This window comes from Centruroides sculpturatus, unplaced genomic scaffold, assembly GCF_000671375.1.
Source record: "Centruroides sculpturatus isolate CEXI.00-Female unplaced genomic scaffold, Cexi_2.0 scaffold1991, whole genome shotgun sequence".
NCBI lineage: Eukaryota > Metazoa > Arthropoda > Arachnida > Scorpiones > Buthidae > Centruroides > Centruroides sculpturatus.
In genome coordinates, this window is record NW_019386201.1 from 35,793 (window position 1) to 57,986 (window position 22,194).

A 22,194-nucleotide genomic window follows, 5' to 3' on the forward strand; every position below is an offset into this window, starting at 1 on the left:
GGTAAAGAAATCACTGTTTCCAAGTACCACATTATGCAGTAAAAGAGAATTTTCAATGGTACAAACATCGTTGCCATACCTGGGACCCCCTCTATACGTATCTGCAGAATCTTTAAGCAGCACGGCCTTATACTACCACTAACCCCACTTCCAAACCTACACAAACTCATTTGTAACGATAGGGACAAATTTTCCACGCTTGAGAAGTCGGGGGTCTATGCTGTACCTCTGGAAAACCTTACAACAGGAGTAAACGAAAGATATGTCGGGGCCACTACTAGAATGCTTGCCAGCCGACTAGAAGAGCACCAAAATGATGTTGCGAGGGGTAGACACACCACCGAGCTCGCAAGAAAAGTACTTGAGCAGGGTTACAACCCGCTATGGTCCCAAGCAGTTATGCTCAAGAGCTGTAAGGATCGAAAAATTGTTTTCATATGGGAGTCTCTTCTTACTACCACCTTTGACACGTGCAACATTCCAACTCTCGAGCTGCCCAGTGTATGGGTCACACTATACAAGCAATTAAGTAAAAATTAGCATTCTCCAGAATGCATATAGTGTGTGTCTAGATCTGCGCATGCGCATATTCGCACATCATGGAGCTTTCTGCTAGTTCGTTTTTCGAACATTTTTGAATATTTCTATCGTGTTCCTAACAACTTTGACTAAAGTTTCAACTTAAATTTAAGCGTTCTATTCCAAATCGGATTATTTCCGTTTAATTCTTTCGGTAAATCTTCGTATTCGCCTGATGACGACGACTATATGTTTGTTGAAAGTACTAGCGATTAAAAAAAAAACACACATGTAACGCTGACCTCAGTGTCTTCTCTTTTTACAACAAATAACCTACTACCAGAAATGATTTAATGAGAATTTTATTGTAATGACCCTTATAAAAATCTCAAAAATACAAACTTTGTACATATGACCTTAACACTGTAGAAAGCGCCATATTGTAAACTTTAACCATGTTTGGTTACATTTGTGAAAGAAAATTATTGAATAAGCAAATGTGGTTACCAAAGATCCTAAGTTTTTATACTTATCTGCGGACAAATATGATTTATGACATTTAAAATTTTCACTGCTAGAATGAGAGGAACGTTGCCTTACTTGGCTTTTTATCTATTCTCAGCTTTATTTGCCAAGCCTTTAATAGCTTTTTTTAAAAGGAAACTCAACCCTTCTTTGCCGTATGTTCCTTTTCATCCAGATAAAGAGCAGTATCTTACCATATTTAAAATATGATTAAGTAAAAGTTCTGTTAGTATGTAGTCTAAGTACAACTTGTTACTTTTGTCAACAGGAACTGTCTTCTGTTTCATATTTTATTCTTGCTATGTTGCCATATTTGTTTATTAGATGTAAACCTGTTTATCCATAAATTTTATAAGTTACACATTTAGAATCAGATGTCAATTACTGTAATATATATTTTATAGTAATTTGCTAAGTATCACCTTTCACATTGTTTTCTTTTTCTCTTTCAATGAATTTTAAAAAGACTAAAATTTAAGAAATACCAATTATATGTATTTTTTAATTTAAGAAATTTATATATTTTTTTGTTACAAATAATGCAAATATAATATCCCAGGATCAGCAGCAAAGCTGTTTAATTGCATGCATCAGGCAGCTTCCATTTGTTAAATACATCTGTATGTTTAATGAAAGTTAGATGCATCACAAATAAGAAGAAAATCCATTTTATTAGTAATCTATGAACTAAAACAGAGTTTCCCAATCTATTTTTCTTATTGTTATCGTTACAAAATTAGATTTGATTTACCAATCCCTTTCTACCAACATTCATAATTTCTTATTTGAAATAAGAAATAAAATTTTATGTATTCATCCCTTTAGAGATTACTAGTAACTAGGTTGGGAACCCCTCATCTAAAATGTTTTAAGATTATTTAGTTAATTTTAAATATATTTTTATTTATTTACTTAATTTAAAATATATATATATATACATAATTNTGATGAAGAAAAATCAAAAGAAATTTTTAAATTTCTTCTACAAGACATTTTTTAAAAGTAAGGAATATATCATTCTAAAACATTTTCTCATTGTTTCAAAAAAGCATATTCATTCTAATTCCTTATATTGTATTTGTTTCCAAAGTACCATTCTTATTTTTATTTTGTAAAAATAATTTATTATATTAAATTCTATTCAAAGTTATTAATATAAAAATTTTACTGTATTTTATTAATAAACTTTATTTATTACATAAATAAAGCTGTTAAACTTGACAAACTTCAGTCTGTTTTATTTTGAATAAATTCAATTAACAACTTTAAAAATTCGGATGGCTTTTCAGAATGGACCCAGTGACCGGCTCCCTCCACATAACTGAACTTTACCTTGGGAAATATACTTCTTATTTTTTCATGATCTTCTTTTCTGAAGCATTCAAGATTTATTAATGAAATATACTTTTTTATATGATCAATTTTAAATACAAGATTTTAATACTACTCACAAGACATACGGAGACCGTTCACCACAAATAAATAACGTATCCTTGTCGAATTTTGCCATTACTGGTGGGAAAGTGCTAACTCCCGTAACAAATTTGTCCAAAATGACATCTAAGTTACAACGCCACTTCACTTCCTTATTTATTTCCACTAAATTTGTTAGTAAAAACTGTCGAGTTGCAATATTCTGAAATATTAATTTCAAAAATAAACTTCTAAATTTCATTACTATTAAATATTGAGATTACAGTATTTCAATGTTAATTTTTCAAAAAGAAAATTTGTTAATCATGAACCAAACTTAATTAGGCTAATTATTGCATCTTTAACAGCAGGATTTTAGAACACCACTAATGTTTTTGACTAACAGGTCATCCATGGAGTACAAGCATTGGAAGGAAAGATGAAGGTGTAGATTTGGATAAAGTAGAGTGAATAGGTGGGTTATAATGATAGCAGTTGATGAGATGGGATTTTAGAAGAAAAATTCTGTTATTAAAGTGCCAGTAATTTGTCCAGCTAAGTTATCACATGGCTAGTATATCATCTTTACCAAAGTTCAAGCAGTGTTAATTTAAATTTTACTTTATACAGTAAACTCCCGATTATCCGGGCTAGTGGTGGGGAGAGGTGGCACAAATAATCCAAACTATAATTATTTATTTCTAAAATACAATATGTAGATTCGATGTAGATTCACCTTTTTCAAAATTTTCAATTAACGTTAGTTTTTGTTTTATAGTAAGTACGACTTTCTTTCGATTATTAGGCATTTTAAGGGTACTTATCTGAAAATTAAAAAAACATCTTATTTTACGTAATTTTACACTAAAAGTATTTGTGGGAGAGTTATTTGAAAAAAAATATTATGTATAATATGTATTATTACAATTTAAGATTTGATTGTATGTACATATGTATAAGTACTATAACATGAAACTAAACTAAACTTTGTATAAATGTATTGTTTTCTTCTCCAAAAAGAAACATCCGACATGAAAGAAGTAGCCTAACTAAAACCAGTCCAGCTGTCTTCAGATACCCCACCATCTAAATATGAACACATGCACACTTATAGGATGCATAAACATGAAAGCAAGCAACTATTTTAAAAATACATACACATATAATTATTTTTTTTTTTAAATTAAATTCATGCACAGATAATCTGCAAACCGGATAATCCGCACACAGATAATCAGGAGTTTACTGTACTTGAAAAGTATTGTTACTAGATATGATTATAATGATAAAATACATAGTTTAATAACTTAATAAATAATAATTTATTGATATATTAAAATATGGTAATAAAAAGATTTAAATACAGTAAAACCTGTCTATGGCGACAACTCACGGTTCCTTTCAAAAAGTGGTCTTTTATACAGGTGGTCGTCTAATGCAGATGGTGCTGTAATATTGCATTTCCATATGTATTTTGCACACATTTTAGCCATTTCTACTAAGCAAAACTTAAGTGAATTTTTTCAATGGTAGAGCTATATTGGTATTGTATTTTATTCTCATCAGATAACTCGATTAACAAGAGTCATCATGATTTTATAAGACAGATTTAATATCAATGTTTTAAAGATTAATACAGTATTTGCATTTTTCAATTATAATACACACTTTCTTTTTTCCCGGCTTAATTAATTCAACTTAGTTCTCTTCATTCGCTCCTCAGTTATGTGTATTACGTCATCGATATAGAAGTGCAATGTATCTTTCCCCCACTTCCATTTTAGTTTTCATTAGTTTAACCTTACTATGTTTTTTAAAAATATTTAATAAGTTAAAATATTTTTTATTTTCTTAAGTACAATCAGAAAAATTATTAATCAATAATAAAGCCATGAATGTGTATGTGTATAGTTTGGAATGCAAAATAAATGGTGACTCCTCTTGGACAGACTTGTCTTTGATTTGTTTAATAATAATCTCGCCATTGGACAGAAAAATTCAACAAAAAGAAATTTTTTAATGTACCGTCGCCAGGGGGCAGCTTCAAAATCTACATTTTCCAGCACCTGTTCTAGTAGATATAAAACAAAACCACCCCATTGGCCAGATGGATGAGAAGTAAGACATCTGTGTGTCACCAATTCCTTTTAGTTTTGATTGGATGTTTGTATTTTTTAAAGGACTTTTTTACCTTTGGCGGCATGGAGCCTAAAAAGGAAGGCCTGTTGCCATGAATGTGTATGTGTATAGTCTGGAATGCAAAATAAATGGTGATCCCTCTTGGACAGACTTGCCTTTGATTTGTTTAATAATAAACCATTTTATTATTTCTTATCATAATATGATTTCATTACATCAATGACAATCATGGAGTCGAAAAAGGAAAGTTGCCTGTAAAACTGATTTTTGCATTAATGCTATAGTATAAAGAGACAAATACATTACCATAACAAAAGATTTTATTCATGTTTAAAATGCATGACTGTTACAAATTCAAATACAGTGAAAAACAGTGCTGCCAGTCCAAAAGACTAACTACTGTGGGAAGAGAAATGTTGCCACACTGTGACACTACTACAAATGTGTTTATTGTTTTTTGAATATTTTGCAGGCAAAAATTACTTGGATATTATTTTTCTAAAAATATCACAAAAATGAGGTAGGTTGATACAGAAACTGTTTATCGCACATGTACTGTATATGAGTTCCTCTGCCTACATCTTGCCTGTGTTGGTGAGCTTTCTACTGAGGTCTACTTTTGTGTTTCTTGGGCTCTATTGAGTGTTTTTTCCCTGCTGTTTTTGTCATTTTAGTTAGTATTTGTGTTACTGCTTAGATTTTGAGTCAGTTTTTCAGTTTCACTTGTTTCTCATTTGTTAGGCTTAGTTTGATCAGTTTCTGTTTTGGCTTTGCCAGGGAGAAACAGTTTGTTTCCTTGATTTAATCAATTTAAATTTACTCCTTTTCAACTTCCACTCGATCACCTTGTTTTTGGCTGACTTTTGTAAATTTTCAGTTTTTAGGGTGTTTTCACAGGGCTGTGGAGTTGGAGTCAGAGTCGTGGAGTTTTGATGTTTTAGCCGGAGTCGGAGTCAGTAGATTTTTACGCAACTGCACAGCCCTGGTTTTTCAGTTAGTCTTGTCTTAGTTTAGGTCTAAGTTAGATCTCTTTTTGTAGTTAGTTACGTCTCCGGGTGTACAGATTCCCCTATAATTTTGGTTTCTCTCAGTCAACTAGTTTTCGAGTTTTTCTGGTTTGTTTTTACTGCATTGCAATATTTTTTCAGGTTTTTTTGAGTTGTTCTTCATCCTTTTCAGTTGTAAATTCATAGTTAGGCCTTACTAGGCCAGTTTCAACTGTGTTTTCATAGCTTTTTCAATTTTGGCTTTTTCGTGGTTTCTGTTTTTTGTAGTTAGTTTTCCTTTTGTAATTTGTTCCCTTAATAGGTGCTTTATTCCCTATTAGTTTCGTCTTTCTAGGCTACCCCATTTTCATGTTTTTCAGTTATACTTTTTTGCAGTATTTTGGTTTTCAGTTCTGTTTTTTTCCTTGATTTAAGTTATAAGTTATTAGTTTAAAGGTAGTTTAAGTAGTATAAGGGTCAAATGCCTTTTTCCCAAATTCAGCCAGCACTCCTCTATGCCGTACAGGTCTGGAGCCACGTGGTCGAACAAGTCCATAACCATAAAAAACTGTTATCTGTTCAAAGGATTGCAGCTCTCCATTTGTAAGGCTTATAGGACCACACCCACTAGTGCCCTTTTGGTAATGTCAGGATTGATCTCTATTGACTTAGAAATTAAATGCATTATTTGGCAGGAAAATGTTGTCATTCACCTTATCCCAGCAAGATTATAGCGACTTGGATGCCAACAAAATGATTAAGAGTAGGTAAGATTCCCCCAGTTTGTCCTTGATCAACGATATCAAAAAATTCAGCATTGATAAAAATACCCTCTCAACTTACAATTACCACCCTTCCCATCACCTTGCCCCTGATGTTTTCTTCAAAGATCCAGGTGATCATCCCATGTTTAGGATTTACACTGACAGTTCCAAGATAGGTGACAATGTGGGTACTGCTTTTGTAGTTTACTCTGACTTAGATCATGAGCTTCACAACACTTGCTTCCGTCTAGGTACACACTGCTCAATAACACAGGCAGAAACTTTAGCTTTTTATATGAGCTTAATTCACATTAAGCATAAGAAAAACAAAAGACACTATTTACACTATCGCATTTATTTTGACAGTAGAATAGCTTTACACAGGATTGCAAAGTCTGATAGCTGCTTAAAACTCGTCCATCTCATACACCACATTCTCAGATACTTAGACAACTACATTAGAATAGATTTCCAATGAGTCCTGGGTCATGTGAGGGTTCTCAGCAACGAGACCACTGACCGTCTTGCCAAACAAGCTGCAAAGTCTTCAGTCACTAGTACTTTCAGTTACATTCCTATCTTACTTTCACGATCAACAATCACGTCAAAAAGCAAATCTTCATTCTCTGGCAAGACAGCTGGGACCCTACACTTTCATCCTCAAGGTTGACACTACTGCGATTCTTCACCACTTTTACCTAGTCACACCCTCACTCAGCTACATACAGGACATGGCAACTTTAAGCAATACTTGCATAGATTTAACCTTGGGGACAATCCACAATGCGATTGTGGTATTCAGGAAGACTAAACACCACTTCACTTAGTTTTTTGTTGCAATAGGTACAATCACATTAGGGATAGTTTAATAAGAGCTGCTATTCTTGAATGGTACAACTGGCCTTGCAACGCACCAACTCATTCACACACATACAATGTTCCATCATCTACTCACATTCATATCCCTTTAGTGGGGCTCTTGAGAGCACTCACTTCAGGGGCACGAATGGCAATTAGCTTTCCCTTGCTTTGTTTCAACTGTCAGTATATAGCTGACTTTCAACTTTGTACAGTAATACCCCGAACTTACGCGACAGGTGGGACCGAGCAATAACCGCGTAAGTCTGGGTATAATTTCGCAATTTGTGTAAAATCCAAGTCGGACGTATGTAAGCTAATAAATGTTCTCGTTAATCTTATCTCGTCTTTTGATTCGTTCACGGTTGCAAGAAATCACCACATAGAGTCTCTCGAGTCTCCGTAGATATAACAAACACAGAAATAAATAACACAAAATAAATTGTAGCTATGTGTCGATTCCGCGTGATACGTCCAAACATGTAAGCTGAACAATAGTGTGGGGGGGAGTGAGTAATGTAGAGTTGTGTGGCACTCAAACAAAAGATGAATCAACAAGATTTGAAAATCGCATAAGTCGAGGTATTAGGCTACTGTATTTTAATTCTTATTTTCTGTCTTTTTTTTCAATCTAAATTCGATTAGTCCTAGTTGTAAGTTAGATTAATGACTCTTAACTTTGTTTCTGGTTAGGTTAAATTAGATTACAGTTTGTTAGCTTTAGTTGTCTGGTTAGGTTCATCCTAGGTTATGGTAGGTTAGTTTAGTTAGTAAGTTAATGTGAGTAAGCACTCAGTTAGTGAAGTTCCAAAGCACGAAGACACTGTGTGTCAATGCATGTAAGATGGAGTTTTCTGCCCTTGTGCTCATCCAGAGAGCAGTGCCACTGACACTAACCAACGAATCTCTTTCCCTGCTGCTGCCCCGGGGCCCATATCAAGAAAACATCTTCAATGCTTAGAACATTTGAACATTCAATTGTTTAAAGCAACTATTTGTGCATAGTGTAAGTTATTTCCTGTTAAAATAAACAGGTTATGTAAGATACTTGTCATCATTTGTCTCCTCCACCACACCCACATGCAAATATTCCCTTAATCATCCTGACAGGATTAAACGATACTCCCCTAAAAGTCGGCTAATTTACAGTTTTTTTGCTTTTGTCAGCTCTGACCAATGTGACTTTATTTTGATGCATCCACCTTCTTGTGTGCTCCAAAGTAGATCTCATGTGTATCACATCTTGTGGCTGGGTGGAATTTTTAAGTTTGTGTGTGGCCTTCCATCGGTAGTATTCTTTTTCCTTATCTGGTAAACCTGTTATTAGAGATTCCAATTCAGGGATGGGATTTAAGTCTTCTGTGGTCGGATAGGGTGCAAACTTTGGTCCTAAGCTCAACACTTTCGCTACGTAATTCGGTAACATCAAGTCATCCCACACGAGGTATGGGAATGATGGTTGTCGGTTTTTTCGGGGTGTTTGCTTCTGTATGATCCATCGGAGTTTCTGTTGATAGTGCTTCTTTAAGGTGTTCGTTAGTCTTTCTTGTATGGCTACAAGCTGAGTGTTCTCTTGTGTTAAGAAGTAGGGGCTCTGATCAAAAATTACGTTCTCGATCCTGATCAGTTCTGCAATATTGGTGTATATTTGCTTCCTTGTTGTGCGGATGGCCCGATTCAAGCACATACTCTGCACTTTAGCAAGTAATGGTTCTCTACCTGGTGGAAGTCAAATTCAAAAGCATAGTATAATTCCAATTTGAGTTTTTTTGCTATTTTAAATGAGCAGATTTTTGCCTTTTGATTCAAGTCATTTTTTAAAATAACCTTGTAATGGGTAATAATTAAAATAAGAATAAGAATTTTTTATTACTATTATTTTTGTTTATGAAAGCAACAATACACAGCTATTTTGATATAACTGAATTAACTCTTTTTCCAGCAAAAGTGTTTTCAACATTCATCTGCAGTAATATCATTTCCGATAGCAACTGTTCAGCACACTGATGAATAAAAGAATGCATGGCTTGCTAGCCTCAGTGACATGACGTCACACGTATGAAACTAGTCGCAAGCACAAAAACATATCAGTGTTGCTGTCTTTTTAATGGTTCCACTTTGAAGTCATATTTTGTTGTAAGATTGAATTTGGTTGTCAGTTTACATACTAAAACAAGCATCAGTTTAGAATTTTTAAAAATCAAATTTTCTTAAAGTTTTCTGATTTTTTGGGTGGGTAAAAATACCTCCATGCTAAAATTGGGAGGGTAAATTGAGATTTTAGAGGAGAAAATACCCACTATGGCAGTTAAACATGAACACTGCTCTGGATAGTTGACAAATATGCCACTGCAGCTGTTTATGCTTGTGTCACAATCAGATGATCATCTATTCTTATGGTCTGACTGGGACATTCATAGCCTGTCTGTCATACACATGCCATCATGTCCAAAACCTCACCACAAGCAGTGTAATTCAGCAAAATGATTATCCTGCTCTCTATGCACAACTGACAGTTTGAAAAGGCAAAAATGTCTTTGTATCATACAGGCATATTTGAATACTTTGAAACAACTGGTATATTTAAATTTCTGAACATACCAAGCCTCCAAGAGCCAGCTTTTTCTAATATATTGGATTGGAAATTTTAAGGCACTGGTGACATCAGACCACAACTATAAGCATTATCATAACTGTCTGTATGCCAACTTTTGAAGTAATTGGATAATTTGTAAGGAACCAAGTCTGAGCTTTATTTTTATTTTACTTTTATTTTGCTTTCATTATATTTTGTTTGGGGCTTATGTTTAGTTAAGACGAAGGTTTCCTCACCATTCACCTTAGTAACTTAAAAATAGAAGAAAAACCAACTCACCGACGAAAGAAAAGCGCCGCAGAAAAACTCGCGCACACTTGCGCTTCCCGAGCAGAAAAAAGTAAGTCCGCACCGACGAAAAGGGGGGGGACCCCACAACCCAGTTAGGAATCGCTAAACCTTAAAAGAATAAAGCATCCCGATAATTGTTAAAGAATAATGTAAAAGGTTAGCGAAGTATTGTCGGAAAATGATCTGCCAGATAAACAAGAAAAATTTAATGTTACAGATAAGTATGTAAATGAGGAGAGTGATCTCATTCAGAATTGTGACGTCACCTCACACTATAAAGCCTCTAACTCAAGTGAAAACGAACGAGGTGAATTCCTGATAGCAACGAGCTTTGGTGAGCTCCGTAGCAGTGAACGAGAGAGGTGTCCAATAGGATTTTGAAGTTATTCGATTTGTGGATTGACGATTATAGAAAGTCTTGAGAGTTGAGGAAATAGGTTCCTAGTATATTGAGGTGACGATTAGGATCTTTAATTTATAAGAATTATTGTTTATAAGTTAATTCTTTGATTTTGTCGAATTCCAAAGGGGAATAGAATTAAGTTAGAAATAGATTGATTTGAGTTTGTCGGATTGATTCTTGTTGAATTTCATTGAATAAATTATTGTTTGATTTTTACTAAATACTGTATAAGTTTATTATAGAAGTTTAATTAAATATTTGATTTTGTTATTGACAAACTTTGTCATTATTTAATTTGGTGCACGCTTAAAGTCCAGGCCTGGCACACTAACGCGAATCCGCGTAAAGTACCCGTTAGGGAACGGCTATTTCCGGCACACAGTAGTGTCGATAATCGTTGGAAAGTCGGAAAAATAATATAGTACTTTACAAATTTATCTGAATGCACAATTTTTTTTATCAGTGAAGGTAAGAAATTTGAAATTTTCATTAATTTTGCCTCTCTATATAAGTCATACAACTATTCTTATTAAATCAATCTATATTCTTTAATTCCTCTCTTAAATTTCAGACTCCTGGCCTAAATCTTTCTTTATACAGGAAATCCTTGTTAGTTCAAAATTCAAGGGTCAAAATAATCACAACTTTGAATTATCTGAGATTTACATATTTCTGTAGAATACATCAGTTACATGGCATTTATCATAACCTATTAAGCAAATGGAATACTATTTTCATTAATTAATAATAATAATATAAAAACCTGCAAGTAAACAGCACATGTCCAGTGAAAACCTCACAGGTTGCAAGACAGGTTTTATAAAAAGTAAAGCAAAATTCCTTGCAATGTAGCCCAAATTATTTTTTAAAGTAACCCAAAAAGTAGTTAGTTGTCCAAATCTAGTAGCCTAGAGCCCTACAAATATCTCAATCTTTTACTTTAGTCTTGCAATCCCAAAACCCAACCATATTTTATGATATAAGAGAAAAAAGGATAGTCCACAGTTAAGGTGACACAAAAAATGTATTACTATAAAAGCAAAGCCATGTTGACTAGATTAGAATTGTTCTTGGTCTATTGTTCTCTTATAGTATGGAGATACATTAACACTTTTGTTTAGATTGAAGTATGTGTGTGTCACACAATTTGGGCAGAATTTTCACTTTGAATTTCAAAGTAGTCATATTTTGAACTAACCAAATTCCTTAACACCTGGAATCTCTATATTCCTGGCCGGGACAATTACAAACTAACGGGATTTTGAATTAAGAAGGTTGTTCTATATTATACACAGCATTTCTTTCTTTAACTTTTTGAAACCATTGTATGAATTTAAACATAGTGGTTCTATAATCCATGTAAAAAAGAAAGATTCTTTTTACATGGATAATAGCAAATAGTTTATTACGACAATAGTGGAAACTGGTGACAAGCTTCTACCCACCATCTAGTGCAGTGTTTCTCAACGGGGGCAATATCGCCCCCATGTGGGCGTTTTTCCATGTTGAGGGGGCGATTAATAACAATTTATATTTTGGGGGGCGATATAGTAAAACATTATATTAAGAATAACTATATATTTTATTCGTTATATTGTACAATAATTAAACAAATAACATTATACTAGTCACTAGTCTATTCAATGCAGTACGAATTTGGCGTTAGTCTTGGCCCTCGGCATGGGAATTTATAAGTAAAGGGGGCGATACTATGTAACAGTTTTATTGAAGGGGGCGATACTACGTTGAAGGGGGCGACGATTCGTTAGAGGTTGAGAAACACTGATCTAGTGGTTCGAGGAAATAACTACACTTCACTCCTCCATTTGTACCACATGTATAAGGAGACATTTCGGGTATTAATTTAAAGTTTTGAACTTATTATATCTCTCAATAATTAGAATGGCTGGAAGAGGTATTATTTGCACTATATATGGCTGTTTTAATTACAAGATATAAAGTGATTGCAAGTTGTTTTACAGACTCCCTAAAAACAAACAACTGTAAGTAAATTAATAAGCAATTTGATTCTTTTCATTTATATCAACATTCCTGATTTAAAATATTGTTATCATTCAACGTATGTGTTTATATTAATTTTCAGATGCACTTGGTGGATTATTAAGAGTGGAAAAACATATTTAGACGAGATTTTGAAAACAAAAGGACCAGAATATTTAAATAGAAATTATATCGCGTGTTCCGACCATTTTACGAAAAAAGATTTTAGAAACAAAAATCTCTCAAGCCGAGGGTATATAAATTGTTTATTATTTGTTCACTTAATATAAATTAATGGTGTCCTTTACCTATTTTTTTGTTCCTCTCACCGAATTAGAAGTTTACGATCTAATATCAAACTTATCGCTAATTGTCCACACGCAGATTTTATTTAGTATCCTATCACTGTACTTGACTAAAAACTTGTTTTACATATGTTACAGGATCTGGCCCGGCGAAGTACCCTCACTATTAATTTATAATGCCAAACAGATTGCGATGAGAAGCAGCCCCCTAAAAAAAAAACTAGAACCTTTCAATGTAAAAATGCCGTAAAGGACCTAAAACCTCAAAAAAAAAAAAAAAAAAAAAAAAAAAAGTAAAAATGCCATATATCATGTTTTGATATACATGATATATTTGTGTTCAATGTGTTTTAATTTAATGTAAAAAATTGTTTCAATTTAATAAAATTATATTAAAACCTTAAGATTTTAATTTTAAAAATCTTACTCTTATTGCATTTAATTTGTTTTGTTGCTATTATTCCTTCCTTTAAATCACTATCCATTCACATTTCCTACTAAATAAAATCATAATTCATGTTTTAAGATAATAAAATAAAGACAAAAAGACGATAAAATATTTATTTCATTGCATTTTTGCAAGTTTTGTTAGACTTTACATGGTCTGCGGTGTTAGAGTTTTCCTCGAACCGCTAGATGTCACTAGTTTATGCTGTCTCCACTACGGTACATGCTAATTCACGAGAGTTTCCACTATTGTCGTATAAGCTCTTTGATAATAGAACCACTCAAAAAGACATTCTGAGACCAATCTTCTATCCAGAAGATTAAGGTTTCTTTCATTTCTTTCCATGTTTAGATCTTCAACAATCTTCACAATTTTTATTTCTTGGGAAGATGACAATGCTGCCACATTTCCCATCTCTGTCTTCTTAATGTGTGGTCAATTCATTTATGTCAAAGGAGTGAGCAACAATAGCTAATCCACTTTTTGGTCTCCTTATCATTAGAAACATTTGAAGTACTTGCTAGATTTTCCTTCAAACTTTTCTATCGGCAAATGCTCCATGCTTTTTTAATTTGGGGTATACATAATACTAAAAGCACCATAAATTTATACGATCCCCACTATAATTTTATATGAAAAATACTTAAAATATCACAAACTGATTGCAGTGCAAAACTCTAATAATCTTTGGTAAGCCTGTTTGTATACTGTATCGTTGTGCCACAAAACACTACATATAATGGGACATTAACTTCTGTCATTAGATTCAATAGGTCTGTGCTGCAGATATTGATGAATTAAAGCATATTTAATGATGTATTATTATCTATATGTTAAATACTTTTTAAGGTTTTTTTTATGATTTTCTAGCTTTAGATTAAGTTTCACCTTACTTTTTTATGGTTTTCAATATCATGATTTCTGTTCATTTCATTACCAATAAATCAGTCCCCACATTTATAAAGTTATAAATAACTCTAGCATGTGTATAAGACATTGTAAGAGGACTCAATCCAAGATTACAACAGTTATATCTCACATTCTGTATCTGCATTGGCACATTCATACATCACTATACTCAACAGATTTTATTGTGGAACCCTAAATTTTATTGGCGAAACTCTAGGGAACACAAGTTGGGAAACCCAGAGGTATTGTTTCTCTAACATTTTCATGCAACAAGATCATCATCTGGAGAATAAACAGAATTCTAACAAAATCATCTGTAGAGAAGAGTAAAATCACAGTTGGTCTCCCAATGTGGGCATGATTATCCAAGTGCTAATAAAACCATTAATTTAAATCTGAGAGATCTAACAAAGCACAGTTTCGCCTTTGTTATAAAAAATTGCAGTTTATATGAGGTAATAATGTAAGGTTACACGAATGAAGAAACATCATCATCAGAAGAAGCTAGAATAAACATTAATTTAGTTTAACAGGATACAATTAAAGATTGTAACACCCTAACTACACAAGGAATATCTGTGTAATTCTTGCAATTTCCAATGGAAATTCTGAATATAAATTTTAAAAATTTCATTTTTGAAAGCTTAACTTACCGGTACAATCGGAACAAGATAATTATTAATTAGTTGTCTTGCATCAGAAAGCGAAACTCCTTCGGGAAGTTGTTTTAACGACAATTTCATAGCTTGCAAATATTGGAAAATTTCGGCATGAAAATCACTAGGTACATTTATAGGCGAAACATCCACGACAACTAATCTTTCTACAAGTTCGGGCTAAACTTTTAAAATTTCAAATTAAAATTATTTGCAATATATTACACGAAACATTTACGAAAAAATTAAAATTTACCTTACTTAAAGCGACGAACATAGAAATCCTTCCTCCCATACTGTGTCCAACTAGTAGTGATTTTTTAATGTTCATTTCATTTAGAAAATGTATCAGGTCTTCGGCCATATGTCGATAATCAAATTCGGTGCTGTGTGGACTTTCGCCATGATTTCGTACATCGACGGCATAGATCTTTAAGTATAGAATAGCGTTAATGTTTCGTTTAACATTATTCGTTCGCAAATCGGTATACTAAAAAGATAATTTACCTTTGTTCCAGTAACCCTAGCAATTTCTTTGGATAACGATCTCCAATTACTTTTCGATCCCAAGAGTCCGTGCAAAATGACGACAGGAGACGACGGCACGGTCGTTTTGGTAAACCGGTAAGAATCGAATGCCAACTTAACGGGTTTTAATCTGAAATAATAACGATAAAATATGTTTTTATTTGCAATTAATTGACCATTTTTGAATGTTTTCGGCCATATAACATTCTAATAATTAATTATAAACATATGAAACTTTTCCTTTGTCTCTTCCTCATACAAAAATTCCTGGAGTATTTTCATTTCCAGACACAATTACAAGACTGTCTGGATTAAAACCAGACATACAATAACCTTATCTACGCATTTTTGCTATAACACAATTTTTAAATTACCCTGCACCTGTATATACAATTCAACCACCATATATATAGTAGAATTATAAAGGTAATTATAAATTCACTTGGGTGGACAAATGGTATAGGCAGAATTCCATCAGTGTGCATTTACTAGACAGTGTACAGTGGTAGATTGAGCAGAATTTACAGCAGAAGGAAAGAGTGAAGTTATCCAGACAAGAATTTTTTCAGTACGAGAAACGCCCACAAAGGATTAGCGATAGCGAGCTGCTTACTATAGACGACGACGCTTTTGTACGGATAAAATTTGGATATAAATCTAATAACAATCGCTTTAACACACATTTTCTTTCTCATTTAACGACAGTATACGTTAAAGAATACGTCACAGTATCCCGCCCCATACAATTTCGGATCTCCAACCAACCCCTCTACGAGAACGGAGATCCTCATCTCAAAGCTCGATCGATAACGTCGTCGCTAACACAAACCGTCCCGACGGTCACCGCACGCGCCATTAGACAAGGCCAAAGTTCGACGTCGACGTCACGCGGCATCAATTTAAACAAGCGTATCGTGCGGGATGTAATCAAAACTCGTTACATAATCTTTTAATTTACCTATATCGGGATTCTTTCATTCGTCCAGAACACGAGGTATCCCGCCAGCCTAGAATCCTAGTCCCGTATTAGCTATCAATCCCGATAACCAATATAGGTCTCAGAGTTAGGATACCTCATAAGAGTCATATTAGCTACCAGGATTGCTTTCAATCAATACAGATGCTGCCAGAATGTGAACAATTTTAAATTAGTACAGAGAATGAAGATAATTTAGAAGTGACATATACAGGAATTTTATACAATAATTGGTAACACACCAACGTTGTCTCATAATTTAGAAAATCTTATCAGAGGATGCTGCACCATTTTTTAATGAGGCATACGAGTAAATAATAAAAAATATATATATTTATCAATTACAATAATAAAAAATGATTTGAATGTTTATATTATTATTTAATTTGTCCCCATTGTAAGAAATTTAAATTTAAATCAATAAACAATAATAATAATAATAAATGAATCATTTACATAAGAAAATAAAGGAAGATTTAATTCAAGATTTACAATCAGATTTTATAATATACAGTCTTTTAAACTTACCTACCTGTCTTCGTTAGATTTTTGAACGCCATCGGACGTACAAATAAACCTTCTTATGCAATAATTTTTCAAAAATAATCTCTGACCAAGAATAATTCGACATCTCCACCATTTTTTATTGCAGTGCAAGAATTTTAACATTTCTTCTCGCTAGATGATTCTAATTTAATTTACAATTTCGTCCGGCAGGGGGCAGCTAGGTAACTTATCGTGTGCACACGTGGACGGTTTCTTGTAAATTTCAGTACGGAACGAAGTGATTTTTCGCTTACGAAGCGACAGAATGAATAATTATCGATTGGTTAAAAGACATCGACTCCCTAACGATGAGTTCTTCGCAGAAGGGGATCGAATTTGTCCTCGTATCGACAGAATTCACGCGTTTGATGGCGAAGTTTACGAAAAAAATATGGACGAGTATGTCTGCCAAGAAGATAATTGTCGAGCCGTTTCGGTTAATAAATTCATGTTTGAAGCGCATTATGCGCAGTTTCATCAGAATGTTTGCCGATTATGCAAGAGGAATTTCCCTACAAATCGTCTCTTGACGCTTCACATACAAGAAAATCACGATTCTTTCTTTCGACTTCGTGTTGGTAAACAGAACTTTCTCTACGAATGTTTAGTCGAAGGATGTTCGATTCGTTGCGAGGATGACGTTGCGAGACGAGTACATTTGATCAATGAGCACTCTTATCCAACTGATTTTAAATTTGCACAGATCTGATTTGTTATTGGGATCAAAAATGACCATTTTCTATTGTTTTATGAGCATTATTAATTATTAAATTGGTAATAATGTGAATGGCCAATGACCTGTTTGGTTTTATCTAGGTAGACCGTGAACGTGTCCGAAACTTAAAGACGGACGACGTGAACGCGTGTAGAACTGCGGGCAAATGTGGGAAGAAGTGTATTAGTCGACGTTGAATGCAGAATAATACGTAATGGAGATAAAGATACGTATTGTACGACGGTCGGTGGAGAATGGATGGAAAGCACTCGACGGAGAGACTCGTCGGCGTAGAATAAGTCCGCCTCCAACCGCAGTGTCGTGGCAGCCGGTCGCCGACCGTCTATTCATTGCCACTGGCAATCGTTTTCGTATTTGAATTTTATGCGTGTCCGAAACTTGATTGGAGACATTCCAAAATTAGTGAAAAGAGGGGACTAAAACTGATTGGTTTCGGTTATTTTTAAAATTATTTTATTGACCTATAAATTGGTGATATTATATTGATGTGTTAATAAAATGACTATTCAAAGGTCAATTCTATAATCAATTATTAAAACGGAAATGGTCTTTGAAAATTTGGGCCGTCCGATCACCCGTTTTTATCAATCGTTGTACCGAAAGATCGACTCGAGCCGTACGGATCTTTCTGTTATCTCTTATTTATGCTTTCGGCCGTATGTCATCCTAGTAGGGTGTAAGGTCAAAGCGTATAACGTAAATAAGAAAATAATGGACTGCTCTGTGGCTCGAGTTGTGAATCCTTCGCTCGATGAAAAAAATTGAACGAGGTCGTTCGCGTTATTCTCGGGTTATAGTTTATATTGCTCGTGCTAGTTATAAATTATTATGTTATCAAAATACAAACTTCTTTCATTTTAAGAAAATTTGCTATCTGATAATTTGCTTGATTTCTTTCGAAGGAAACAACTATTACTAGTGATTGTAATTACAAGAAAATGGCAATTATTATGTCAAGTGATGACTTCTGACTGCTTTTCCTTGTTTGAAATGTATCTATTTAGAAAATAATTCTGTCTGTAGAATGAGAAAACTGGAAGTTGAAACAGACATTTCATCTTATTTATTTTAAGTATAATTGTTAAGCATCATACTATTAAATTATATAATAAATAGTCGTGTTTAAAATGAAAAAAGCTTTTTGAAGTTACAGATTTTAATAACTTGTACAGAGCGTATTTGTATTTATATAAACCACAAAATCCTTATGCACATTACGTAATAGATAACTTAAATAACGTATACAAGGACTTTCTACAATTCACCGTTGGCTAGCTTTTCATTCTCTGCATAAATTTTAAACTTTTCTTCGTGTGAACATCTTCCACATCAACAGTTGGAAGTTGAAGTGGTCTCCAATAGTTGTTTTTACATCAACCATTGTAAAGAGTTTTGAAAAATATTCCCATTCACAATACTACAAATTACCACATGCTAAAATCTGGATTTAGACAAGACCAGACCGTAGCAAATCCATGTCCAATCCATTTTCTATTGAATTTGATGAGATCAAGATGCAGATTTTTACAACTCAATTACATGAAAATGTGAAATTCAATTTTAAGAAACTTTGAAACAATGTATATTGAAAATGTATACTTATATGTAATTTATCTTTAAAATTTTATATTAATTATCAAGATGATACCTCACTAACATAACAAGAACAACTGATACCTTCACATAAACCGGCAACCTATCTTGGAATTTTTATTTAATTCTTCATAAATATACTACAAGGTGTCGTTCCTCTTTGGTTACTGGATTAAATATGCAGCAGCGACTCACGAGCGATCCGATGCTGCTTGTTTCTCTTCAACATCACTTCATTTATACACATAAGATCCTCCTTGATTGGCTCATTGGCATGTTACTAATTCAAGGTTGACAGCCACTGATACTAATAAAGCTATAAAAATTAAAAATTTGTAAATCTATAATCCCGTAAGAGGGAGGGCTTACAAGATTGATATAAATATGTAACAGATTAAATAAAATCCCAACTTTAAGTGGTTTATTGTTGGTTAGCTCTTGGAAGATGGAAATGTAAGTTGCAATCTATTGATCTTATTACATTATTGATATAATTTTAATAAATCCTACATTAATTGTACAAATTATTATATATAAAATTACTTGATGTTCTTTCAATGCCAATCTGTCATGTATTAAACTTGTTAATATATCTCTGTAAGTGTGAGATTTGTCACACAATCTGACAGGAGTTTCTTTAATGTCACTGTCCTCGAAATATTAATATGGATCCGATTTACCATTCTTTAACAGTTAATGATTTATTTAAATAATTGTTTATGTTTAAACCGTCCAGAAGTAATTGTTCATGATTTAATATTAAGATCAATAATTGTGATTGATACTTGAGTATCAATCACAATTATTGATCTTAACATAAAAGACCATATTTATGACTTTAAAGCAATGTCAAGAAAATAAAATCAATTATGGTTAATTTTTTATTAATTAGATCTTCTCTGAGATATAAAATATTTCAGAAAATTAAACTGAATGTTTTAAAATAAATACAGTGATTAACAATATTTTTAATTTTCTGAGTTCCTCTTGACTTCCTTCAAGGAAATCTCATCTTTGACTTCATAATAAATTTTTAATTTAGTATCGGGATAAGAGATGATGCTAAAAAACTCATTGCAGGTATTTATCTGCCAGAGATGGAAGAATATTTGGCCAATGCGAGCGTAAATGGACTGACGATTGTTTTCGGTAACCGTAGACATAAATATGCAAGTTTCGTTAGTTTTTAAGGATAAATAACTTACAGTATCCTTAAAGAGTGCTAGCAATTTAGCTAGAGCATGTTCTAAATTATCATCATTAGCTTGAACATAGCATTGCATGTCGTCAACCAAAATAGCATCAAAAGTGGAAGAGGAAAGATGAACTTCTGATAAATATTTTACAAGATCAGAACTGTTCAAATATAAAAATTTAATAAGTTTCATAGTAGTGTGAGTTGGTTTGGTCATATTTTTAACACAGTTCGGAAGGTTAACGAATTTATTTGGACGAATGAAGACAACTCTCTTTCCTTGTGCCGATAAACTCAAAGCTGCTTGGAATAATAATGAAGTTTTGGCAGTAAGTGGACCTCCGAGTATGATGGTTCCTGAATCTTTCGTGCTTTGAAATTCTCTTTCAGGAGATAATGGGAAAATTCGAAACATTTCTCTAAATGTAAGTTAAATGTCTTCGGTAATGAGAGTTTCTATAGCCAGATGTAATAATAAGCTGTAAGTGTCGTTCGTTTAAATATTTAATACAAACATAACGTTAAAAGTAATTACCCATTAACGAACACGTGGAGTAGCGACATCTGAATGAAATTATCACCAATAGCGCTCCCTGCTTATTTTAGTTGATCGTTTTTATTTATTTATTTATTATTTTTTTAAATTAGCGTTACTTATATGTAATTTCTAAAATGAAATACAGTTTAGCCAGAAACATTTAATTTGAATAAAATTAATACTGAAATAATTTTATAAATCTTAAGTTTTAATGACACGTCGAAGAAATGCCATCGAGAGCGGAAGTGCCTTATATGTGTTACCGCTAAAGCTCGAAAGTCGTTAATGTGTACATTACCTAGCTAATCTGCAGATTAACTAGGGTGATCCGTTAAAGTTGCGAAAACTGTTCCATTTCTCAAATTACCTAGGTAATGTGCAGATTACCTACTAGGCACTCGGTAAAGTGAAAATAAGATCTTTGCTGCAACAACAGCAATGTTTCTGTACGCTTAAATTCACATAATGTTCTTTATTTCATTTTCGATATCTAAAGAATCGAGTTAATACAATCAAACAATCGACAAATTAGTTGATAGAATCAATCATCAATCAATTAAAAAACATACAAATAATCAAACGGTTTAAAATATTAATACAATTAGGAAAATTATTATATAGATAACCACCTATGGAATTTCGGGACTTTCAGTATCTATATGAACTGAGGGGACCGAGACGACTTCGACGATACCCTACTTTTGGACCGGAGACGAAAAATAATAAAGTTATCATACTTTTTCTGGCGATCGCGTGATATAATTGTGCAGTTAACGTTACCTATGGTGAGTAAAATGGCGGCTCGTCTCTGATTCCAGCAAAGAGAAGAAAGGAAACAGCAGGGTCGCACGTTCAAACCGAACCTAACCTATCCTAATAATTTGGTTGGTAATAATTATGGTAATTTATTAGAATAGGTTAGGTTAGGTTTGAACGTGCGACCCTGCTGTTTCCTTTCTTCTCTTTGCTGGAATCAGAGACGAGCCGCCATTTTACCCATCATAGGTAACATTATTTAATTGTGCAGTCTAAAGATTGGTGACACTTTGAATTCCATAGCAATTGGTTTCTGCGACAAACACACCTATTTGTGGTACATTTATTTGTGGCACATTTATTTGTGGCACATTTATTTGTGGCAAAGATCTTATTTTCACTTTACCGAGTGCCTAGTAGGTAATGTGCGGATTACCTAGATACTCTGCGCATTATCTAGGTAATTTGAGAAATGGAACAATTTTCACAACTTTAACGGATCACTTTAGTTAA

General features: G+C 33.2%; 3 protein-coding genes across 6 annotated transcripts; 1 reads left to right on the forward strand and 2 right to left on the reverse strand.

The window, feature by feature from the left end:
* Positions 1-2,179: 2,179 nt before the first annotated feature.
* Positions 2,180-17,037, reverse strand: LOC111614056 (protein ABHD11-like). Of its 4 annotated transcripts, XM_023355437.1 has the most exons (7): positions 16,415-16,615; positions 16,300-16,348; positions 15,321-15,471; positions 15,070-15,243; positions 14,811-14,993; positions 2,496-2,680; positions 2,180-2,416 (listed from the first exon to the last, which is right to left on the reverse strand). In XM_023355437.1, exons 2-7 carry the CDS (start codon positions 16,317-16,319, stop codon positions 2,272-2,274), a joined length of 858 nt encoding a protein of 285 aa, XP_023211205.1. In that variant the 5' UTR covers positions 16,320-16,348; positions 16,415-16,615; the 3' UTR covers positions 2,180-2,271. The 4 variants fall into 4 exon arrangements, with proteins under 4 accessions (XP_023211205.1, XP_023211202.1, XP_023211203.1 ...); XM_023355434.1 differs by lacking the exons at positions 16,300-16,348; positions 16,415-16,615 and adding an exon at positions 16,850-17,037; XM_023355435.1 differs by lacking the exons at positions 16,300-16,348; positions 16,415-16,615 and adding an exon at positions 16,846-17,020.
* Positions 17,038-17,128: 91 nt separating this feature from the next.
* Positions 17,129-17,572, forward strand: LOC111614060 (zinc finger protein 511-like). The gene has a single exon (XM_023355440.1). The coding sequence runs from the start codon at positions 17,129-17,131 to the stop codon at positions 17,570-17,572; it is 444 nt and encodes a 147-aa protein (XP_023211208.1).
* Positions 17,573-20,070: 2,498 nt separating this feature from the next.
* Positions 20,071-20,957, reverse strand: LOC111614058 (ATPase SWSAP1-like). Its single transcript, XM_023355438.1, has 2 exons — positions 20,923-20,957; positions 20,071-20,843 (listed from the first exon to the last, which is right to left on the reverse strand). Exon 2 carries the CDS (start codon positions 20,800-20,802, stop codon positions 20,161-20,163), a length of 642 nt encoding a protein of 213 aa, XP_023211206.1. The 5' UTR covers positions 20,803-20,843; positions 20,923-20,957; the 3' UTR covers positions 20,071-20,160.
* Positions 20,958-22,194: the final 1,237 nt, after the last annotated feature.